Genomic DNA, 10182 nt, shown 5'->3' on the forward strand with positions numbered 1-10182 from the left:
TACCATTTTAAATGTACAGTTCAAAAGTATTAAAAACGTTGTGCAATCAGTCTTCAGAACACTTTTAATCTTGCAATGCTAAAACTGTGTACCCTTCAACCCTCCTCCAAGCCCTGGAAACCACCTTCTACATTCTGTCTTATGAATCTGATTACTCTAGTTATCTCATGTACGTAGTGTCATATATAGTATCTGTCTTTCTGTGACTGGCTCATTTCACTTAGCATAATGTCCTCCAGGTTAGTTTTCTGTTTTTTTAAAATAAGAACAACATAAACTCTGTAGGTAACTGGGTAGAGAAATGAACAGTCACTTTGTAGTTGAGTAATGCATGTATAAATAAGTGTGCAAAATTATTTGAAATGCACATTAATAAAAACCTTTTGGTTATCACACTAACAATTTTAAAAATTCCTAGTACTCAGTGATGGTACTGAAACTTTAAAACACAATCTGACTCACTGCAACTGGGAATATAAATTGGCATAATCTTTCTGACAAGTAATTGGACAGTATATATCAGAAATTTATGTGCACTAAGTCTATTTCTTGGAAGCTAGCCTAGAAAGTACTCACACATAAGCAAAAATTTATGTTCAGAGATTTTCATTACAAAGTTATTTATTACATAGTTATTCTAGTTAGAAACAATGTAAGTGTTTAAGTAAATTATTATACATCTCTATCCATGATTTTAAATGGGGTGGGTAGCAAAGGGCTGTATCTGAATTTCTAGGAGGGGCATATTTAGTCTGTAAAATCATACTGTAAAATTGCCATTAATTTGATTTGTTTTCAATATCAACATCAGAGGAAAGTGCAAGATTTTTATGTGTATTGAAAGGAGAATGGACTTTAAAATACCAGGAATCACCAATTTATATGATGGAATATTACATATACTTTACATTTTCAGGAATTTTAATGACATAGTAAAAGGCTCATGTTAAAAAAGGGATGGAAACTCATGATTACAGAATTATCTCAACGATGAAAAAAATGCGTTTTTAAAAAAACTTGAAGTTAATATACCAAAATGTTAACATTGTTTTCCTCTGGGTATTGGAATATTGAGTACCTAAAGTTTTCTATACTTGATGAATTCTCTGAGATGAACGTGTTACTTTTGTGTAATCAGAGGCAAATACAGTTTAAAAATATACAATTGAAAGGGTAGATTCCAAATATAATTAGAGATATATCATTCTTCTAAAGATAATTCCATTTAAATTCCAGGGCTTTAGGATCAGATACAGGAGGATCGACCAGAAATCCTGCTGCCCACTGTGGGCTTGTTGGTTTCAAACCAAGCTATGGCTTAGTTTCCCGTCATGGTCTCATTCCCCTGGTGAATTCAATGGATGTGCCAGGAATCTTAACCAGATGTGTGGATGATGCAGCAATTGTGTTGGGTATTTATATAATTCTATATCATTTGCAACAGTTTCTCTATAAAACAATATATCTGCCATTCATAAGTATTGCTCCTTACAGGTGCACTGGCTGGACCTGACCCCAAGGACTCTACCACAGTACATGACCCTATTAATAAACCATTCATGCTTCCCAGTTTGGCAGATGTGAGCAAACTATGTATAGGAATTCCGAAGGTAACTTTTTCCTTTCATTACTTTATAGAAATACTGTCAAGTTCAAGAGAGAGCACAGACTTGGGAGGCGGATTGGGTGGGTTTGAATCTCTGCTCTGCCACTTTTATTAATCATATGAGTTGACTATGTGAGTTAATCTCTTTTAGCTCAATTTCCCCATCTGTAAAATGGGAATAATAAAAATATTGACTTAAGAGAGATTTGTGAGGATCGATTAGATGGTCATGTTAAGTCTGCAAATTGTTTCTGTAATGGGCAAGATAGTAAATATTTTAGACTTTGTGGACCATACAGTCTTTATCATAACTACTTAACTCTGCCATTATAGTGAGAAAGCAGCCACAGGCAATATGTAAATGAAAAAGTGTGTCTCTGTTCTAATAAAACTTTTATTTTCAAAAAATCAGCTGGCTTGTCACATCTGGCCTATGGTCCATAGTGTGCCAATCCCTAATGTAAAGAAAGGACTTAGCCCAAAGCCATACCTTGCATAGTAATGCCTCAAAAAATGTTAACATCTTTATTGTTATTATTACTACTGCATCTATTACAGTAGCAATTGAGTAATGAATACATGAATGTTATAATGTTAAATTACTAACCTTTTAAAAATATTAAGGCTTGCAATATGTTACTGCTTTAAATCTTTTAGGGAGATAAGTTACCCTGCAGAATAATGAAGTTTCACAACCTCAGCACTGTTGATGTTTGGGGCTGGTAATTGTTTGTTGTGGGAGACTGTCCTGTGCATTGTAAGATGTTTAGTAGCATCCCTGGTCTTTACCCCTACATGCAAGTAGTACCCCACCACCAAAACCACAACCCCACAACCAAAAATGTCTGCAGACATTGTCAAGTGTCTCCTGGTTAGGGAAAAGGAGACAAAAGTAACCCCCAGGTAAGACCACTGCTATAGAGAAATACTACTTTATTTAAAATCTTCCATTAAGGTAATATATGTAAGGCCAAGTGCAGTGGCTTACAACTGTAATCCCAGCACTTTGGGAAGCCAAGGCAGGAAGATCGCTTGAGATCAGGAGTTTGAGACCAGCCTGGGCAACATACAGAGACCCTATCTCTACAAAAAGTTTAAAAAAAAAAAAGTTGTGGGGTGTGGTGGCATGCATCTGTGGTCCTAGCTGTTTGGGAGGCTGAGGTGGGAGGATTGCTTGAGTCCAGGAGGTTGAGACTGCTGTGAGCCATGATTGCACCACTGCACTCCAGCCTGGGTGACAGAGCAAGACCCTGTCTCAAAAAAAAAAAAAAGGCAGTATCTGTGCCTTCTTTTAAGAATTTATTTATAGAGATCACAGGCTTTTAAACAGACCCAGTTTGAAATCCTAGACCCTCTACTTACCTGCTATTTAACATTAGGAAAGTAACTTCTTATGTCAAGATTTTTCATTAATAAAATGAAGGATTTTAATACCTAGATCACAGACTTGTTAAAAGCATGACATGAGAGAACCTTTGAAAATCATCTAACAGGGTACATGATACATGAGCAATTAGCATATATGCTGATATATACTGATATGCTGTTAGGTACCTGATACATAATGAGCATTTAACAAATATTTTCCCCAACTAGATCTCCAATCTTTAATGTCGTTATATCCAGATCATAGTATCTAGTACTATGCTTTGTCATACCATAAACTCTTAAATGGATTCAGTCTTTCTAGCTACCTACTAGCAATTTTATCATATTTTCTAATGTATTACCAAAGGTCCTGAAGTACAAATTTTTATAAAATCATCTATACAGATGAAGTACAAATTTTTATGAAATGATCTATACAGTTTCAATTTTGTATCTTGACTTTTTCCTGTAAGGAATATCTTGTACCAGAATTATCAAGTGAAGTACGGTCTCTTTGGTCCAAAGCTGCTGACCTCTTTGAGTCTGAGGGGGCCAAAGTACTTGAAGTATCCCTTCCTCACACCAGTTATTCAATTGTCTGCTACCATGTATTGTGCACATCGGAAGTGGCTTCGAATATGGCAAGATTTGATGGGCTACAATATGGTAAGATGGCTGGGTTATTTTATTTTTAAGGTAGTTGTTGCAAACATTTGAAAAGTTCACTTATTAGTGACAAAAAAGTTAATGCTTGAGATAATGTTAATGATTCAGAAAAGTTAATCAGTGAGTCATTTTTTACCTTTGTCATTTTAGACTTGTACTGACTATTTGTCATAAATATCTGTGTATGTTTGGTTTGCCTCTCAGGACTGTGAATAACTTGAAGGGATAGTATCTTGTTGTCGTATGCTCAATCCCACTAATGTCGTGCCTGATACATGGTAGGAGCTCAATAAATGTTTGAATGAATGAATGAGGGAGTGAACAAATGGAGTTTCTTTCTTGGTTCTTTTCTTCTCTCTCCATGATCAGTCAGTCAAAAGGCAGATAGGGAAAAGAAACCATTAAGGGCAACTCCCTAAACTTTAATATTGGTCACAAAAATGTGAATCTAAATTAGCTGAGCATGGTGCTGCATACCTGTAATCTAAGCTACTCAGGAGGCTGAGGTAGGAGAATCACTGACAAGGGAGGCAGAAGTTGTAATGAGCTGAGATCACGCCACTGCACTCCAGCCTGGGTGACAGAGTGAGACTCCATCTCAAATAAATAAATAAATAAAGTGAATCTAGGCCTGGCTTTAGCCCAAACTTTACTGCCTTTACTTCCTTTCAAGTAATATTTACCCTTATCTTATTTTCAGGTCACAGATGTGACATTGATGTGTCCACTGAAGCCATGTATGCTGCAACCAGACGAGAAGGGTTCAATGATGTGGTGAGAGGAAGAATTCTCTCAGGAAACTTTTTCTTATTAAAAGAGTAAGACAACTCATTTAGGAATTTTCTTCATTCTTGAACCCTCAAGTAACATGTCTCTATCAGGTCTTATAAGTCAAGATATTTGGTAAAGAAACAAAATCTTTATGATTTGAATTAGAAAAGACCTGTTTATGGTACTTTTGGGTCCTGGTATTCAAAAACAAAAGAAATACTGGTACTTTAGCTAAACGATTGGTACAGATGACAGGCAGCCCTCCATATCTGTGGGGTTTGCAAGCTTGGATTCAACCAAACACAAATCAAAAATATTCAAAAAATAAAAGATAACATACAACAATAAAAAGTAATACAAATTAAAGAGCAATACAGTATAACAACTGTTTGCATCGCATTTACATTGTATTAGATGTTACAAGTAATCTAGGGATGATTTGAAACGTGCAGGAGGTGTGCATAGGTTTTATGCAAATACTGCACCATTTTATATGAGACTTGAATATCCTCAGAGTTTGGTATCCAAAGGGGTCTTGGAACCAAACCCCCAACAGACACCAAGGGATGAGTGTAAGTAGGAAGCCATTAAGGATTTTAATCTCATTAAATGTCCCTTGGGTATTACCACATTGGTTTATTGCTGTTAGAGCCTTAAGCAGGGAGTTGTATTGTTTCTTGAAAATGTATTGAATCAACTTAGTTTTTCCTTATATTATGTATGTCTTTGCTCTAAGAAAGAATTCAAAATGACTATGACTCCTCCTTCAATTGTCTTCATTATGAGTTTATTCACGATCTTGTGAACAAGCCTCATCTTCTATACCACCACGTATGTCTAAGAGGACATGAGAAGTGTGAAAAAGCAAGATTGGTTGTTGTAATGCAGAACTTCATTACATGGAGTTTTTTCTCCATGCCCTCAAGGACAGAAATCATTTTATTTATCTGTGCATCTTCTCAGGGCCGATAGTTAGAATTACTTTTTATTTTTGAGACAGGGTCTCACTCTATCATCAGGCTGGAGTGCAGTGGAGTGATCTCAGCTCACTGCAGCCTCAACCTCTTGGGCTTAAGTGATCCTCCTACCTAAGCCTCCCTAGTAGCTGAAGCTACAAGCATGTACCACCATGCCCAACTAATTTTTGTATTTTCTGTAGAGACGGGATCCCGCCATGTTGCCCAGGCTGGTCTCCAACTCCTGGGTTCAAGCAGTCCGCCCACCTCAGCCTCCAAAGTGCAGGTGTTACAGGCATGAGCCACAATGCCAGGCCACGGGATTACTTTTTCTAAGAATACTATTTGAGGCTGGGCCTGGTGGCTCATGCCTGTAATCCCAGCACTTTGGAAGGCCGAGGTGGGCAGATCACCTGAGGTCAGGAGTTTGACCAACATGACGAAACATGATGACCAACATGACGAAACCCTATCTCTACTAAAAGTACAAAAATTAGCTGGGCGTGGTGGTGGGCACCTGTAATCCCAGCTACTCAGGAGGCTGAGGCAGGAGAATCACTTGAACCCAAGAGGCAGAGGTTGCAGTGAGCCAAGATAATGCCACTGCACTCCAGCCTGGGCAGCAGAGTGAAACTCCATCTCAAAAAAAAAAAGAAAAAAAAGAATACTATTTGATTATGTTCCAGATTAAAAGACTGTTACCATATTGACCAGATGCTTGTAATGAATTTGGAGTACAAAAAGAAAATGAAATATTGCTAAGAAATTTTCTAAGGGAAAACTCTTACTAAACTAAAGATGTTACTTTTGCCAAATATTACTGATTAGAAACATATTGTTTATCTCAGGGCACAAGTTGATGAATTATATAGGTCATTGTAACAGCATAAAAAGAAATTGAAGGAGAGGAGTCAGAAAGTATTTCTCATGATCACCATTTGGGGGTTCTGATAAAAGGAAGTTAAAAGTACTGCTGGTATCCCTAGCTCCTGAGTCAGTTCCAAGTTGGGTCAACTTGGGTGGACAAAGGTGATAGGAAAAATGGGATTTGGAATACTTTTTTTATTTTAAGAAGTCAACTTATGTGCCAGGAAGAGTTTATTTATTTATTTATTTATTTATTTTATTTTATTTTTTATTTTTGAGATGGAGTCTCACTCTGTCACCCAGGCCAGAGTGCAGCGGCACAATCTTGGTCCACTGCAACCCCGCCTCCTGGGTTCAAACGATTCTTCTGCCTCAGCCTCCCGAGTAGCTGGGAGTACAGGCGCACACCACCATGCCCAGCTAATTTTTGTATTTTTAGTAGAGACAGGGTTTCAACATATTGGCCAGACTGGTCTCCAACTCCTGACCTCATGATTCCGCCCGCCTCGGCCTCCCAAAGTGCTGGGATTACAGGCATGAGCCACCATGCCTGACCAGGAAGAGTTTATTTTTAATTGACATAAATATTACCTATGTACCACATTTATATCTACCTTTTGCTATTTATCTTCTATTTGTCCCATCTGTTCTTTTTTTCTTTTAACCTTTTCTTCTGCTTTTTTTCTTTAAATAGTAATTTTTCTCTTAAAAAATGATCTAAAATGGGAAAAATAGTGTCATTTATATTTACCTACGTATTTAGTATTTCTGGTGCTTTATCTCTCTGCTCTAGAGATGTTAATTTCCATCTGGTATAATTTTGTTTTTACTTGAAGAACTTTCTTTAATATTTCTTGTAGTCCTGTTGGCAGTGAATTCTTTCAGCTTTGGTTTATATGTAAAACTCTTTATTTTGCTTTTAATTTTGAAAGATATTTTCTCTGGGTTAAAAAATATAGGTTAAGCTGGGCACAGGTGCACTCCTGTAGTTAGAGCTACTCAGGTGGCTGAGGTGGGAGGATTGCTTGAGCCCAGGAGTGAGAACCTGCAGTGAGCTATAATCGCACCACTGTACTTAAGTCTGAGCGACAGAGTAAGAGCCCATCTCTTTAAAAAACAAACAAAAAAAAGCATAGGTTGCTTCTTCTTTCTGTACTTTAAAGGTTTTGTTCCATTGTCTTCTGGCTTACATGGTTTCTGAGAAGTCTGTTGTCGTTCTTATGGTCATTCCACTGTATGTAATGTATCTTTTTTTCCTCTGGCTGATTTTAAGATTTTTCTGTTTATCATTGGTTTTCAGGAATTTGACTGTGATGTGCCTTGGTGTGGTTCTCTGCATATTTCTTCTGCATAGGGGTTTGTTAAGCAGCTTTGATCAGTTGGGTTATAGTTTTAATCAAATTTGGAAAATGTTGGCTACTATTTTCTCAAATGTTTTTTCTGTCCTCCATCTGTCTGGGACTCTTTTCACACGTGTGTTAATCTGCCTGATGTTGTTCCACAGCTCACAGACACTACATTCTTTTTTTTTTCCCCAGTCTTTTTTCCTTCTCTACTTCTTTTTGGTTAGTTTCCATTACTGTTTTCAGAATCACTCATCTTTTTTTCTGTTATGTGGATTCTTTCCAGTATGTTTTTTATATATTGTATTTTTTTTTCTCTAGAAGTTCCATGTAGGTCTTCTTATCCCTTCAATTTCTTCATTATTTTATGTTTTCTTCTACCATCTTGAACATATAGAACATATTTAGGCTGAGTGCGGGTGGCTCAGGCCTGTAATCTCAGCACTTTGGGAGGCCAAGGCGGGTGGATCACTTGAGGTCAAGAGTTTGAGACCAGCCTGGCCAACATGGCAAAACCTGTCTCTACTAAAAATACAAAAATTAGCTGGGTGGGGTGGCATATGCCTGTAATTCCAGCTATCGGGACACTGAGGTACAAGAATCACTTGAACCTGGGAGGCAGAGGTTGCAGTAACCCGAGATTGTGCCACTGCACCCCAGCCTGGGTGACGGAATGACCCAGGAGACTCTGTCTCCAAAAAAAATAAGAACGTGTTTATGGTAGCTTTTAATGTTCTTATGTACTCATTCCAACATATTTGCATCTGTTTGTATTAATGCTTTTTCCCTCTCTGGTTATGGGTCATATTTTTTGCTTCTTTTCATGTCTGTATATTGTGAGTTTTACATTGTCATTTGCTAGACTTTTGTTATATTCCTTTAAACAGTGTTCAGCTTTTTCCCAGGGTGCAATGAAGTTGCTTGGAATTTGTTGGATCTTTTCAAGTCTTCTTTTAAAGCTTTGTGAAGATAAATCCAAAGCAGCCTTTAGTCCAGGGCTAATTTTACTTTACTTTGAGGTGGTGCTTTGATGTTACATATATTCAAGTCTTTTTGCTTTGGCTGTTAGAAACACAAACTATTTCCAGCCCTGTTTGAGCTCTAGGAATTGTTGGGTCCACTGCTTTTTGGGGATTGTTTCCCCAGCCTTAGGAATTTCTTCTCATGCATTCATAGATCAGTATTCAGCCAAAGACTCAAGAAATCTCCCTGCAGATCTCTTGAGCTCTATGTGCCACTCCCTCCTACTCAGCACCCTGCTTTGCAAATTCTAGCTGCCTTTGCCTCCTTGAACTTCAGATCTCTGTCTCTAACTTACCCCGCCCCGCCATACTGTTTAGCTTCCTCTCTGGAATGAGGCCTGAAAACTGCCCCTAGGCATTAAGCTGGGGAAATCAAAGGGCTTATCTCATTTTCTTTTCTTTTCTTTTTTTGGAGACAGGACCTCACTTGGTCACCCAAGCCGGAGTGCATTGGTGTGACCATGGCTCACTGGCAGCCTCGACCTCCCAGGCTCAAGTTCTTCTCAGCAACCCTCAACACTCCCCACCCCCCAGTGAAGCTAGGACTGCTGCAGAATTTTCTGTAGAGACAGGATCTCCCTGTGTTGCCCAGGCTGGTCTCAAGCTCCTAGGCTCAAGGAATCCTCCGCGCTCCCCACTCGCGTCCCCCACAGGCATGAGGGACCACACCTGGCCTGGCTTACTTCATTTGTTTATCTTCTTCTCTCACAACTTTTTCTCCTTAATGTCTGTTGTCTAATGTCTGAAAATGGTCATTTCATATATTTTGTCCAGTTTTCTAGTTGTTTAACAAGGCAGGGTGTCTTAGTTTTTTTTTGTTTGTTTGTTTGTTTGTTTTTAATCCCCTATTCTGAGAAGCAGTCTTAGTTCATTTTTGCTGCTATAACAGAATGTCTGAGACTGGGTGATTTATAATGAATGGAGATTTACTGGCTCACAGTTCTGGAGGCTGGGAAGTCCAACACTGAGAAGCCAGCACCTGGTGAGGGCCTTCTTGCTATGTCTACACATGGCAGAAAGCAAGGGTGGGGAGAAAAAGAGGGAGAGAAAGGGAAAGCACATGGGGGGCTGAACTTTCCCTCTTAGAATGGCACCAGTCCCACTCAAGAGTGGAGTTGTTATGGCCCAATCACCTCTTAAAGGCCCCATCTCTTAAGACTGTTACAGTGGCAATTAAATTTCAGCATGAGTTTTAGAGGGGGCAAACATTCAAACCATAACACAGGGTAAATTCCATCTCCATTACTCCATCTTGGATGGAAGCAGTTCTTCTTCTGAGCCGTATTTAAAGTAGGAAGAAATAAAGTAGAAAACAAGTATTTGTTCTTTTTTTTTTTTTCTTTTTTTTTTTTTTTTTGAGACGGAGTCTTGCTCTGTTGCCAGGCCGGAGTGCAGTGGCGCAATCTTGGCTCACTGCATCCTCCACCTTCAAGCGATTCTCCTCCTGCCTCAGCCTCCACAGTAGCTGGGACTACAGGCGCCCACCACCATGCCTGGCTAAATTTTTTTTGTATTTTAGTAGAGTTAGGATTTCACCATGTTGGCCAGGCTGGTCTCAAACTCCTGGCCTCAAGCTATCTCTC

At 38.6% G+C, this 10182-nt stretch overlaps 1 protein-coding gene across 1 annotated transcript in view; it reads left to right on the plus strand.

The window, feature by feature from the left end:
• QRSL1 (glutaminyl-tRNA amidotransferase subunit QRSL1) overlaps positions 1 to 10182 on the plus strand; it is a 39290-nt gene that overhangs the window by 22512 nt on the left and 6596 nt on the right. Inside the window, exons 6-9 of the mRNA XM_017878572.1 lie at positions 1237 to 1412; positions 1495 to 1610; positions 3448 to 3640; positions 4341 to 4458. Coding sequence (XP_017734061.1) covers positions 1237 to 1412; positions 1495 to 1610; positions 3448 to 3640; positions 4341 to 4458 — 603 coding nt within the window. The remainder of the gene's footprint in view (positions 1 to 1236; positions 1413 to 1494; positions 1611 to 3447; positions 3641 to 4340; positions 4459 to 10182) is intronic.

The sequence above is a fragment of the Rhinopithecus bieti genome, unplaced genomic scaffold (genome assembly GCF_001698545.2).
Source record: "Rhinopithecus bieti isolate Rb0 unplaced genomic scaffold, ASM169854v2 scaffold_10614, whole genome shotgun sequence".
NCBI classification, from domain to species: Eukaryota; Metazoa; Chordata; class Mammalia; order Primates; family Cercopithecidae; genus Rhinopithecus; species Rhinopithecus bieti.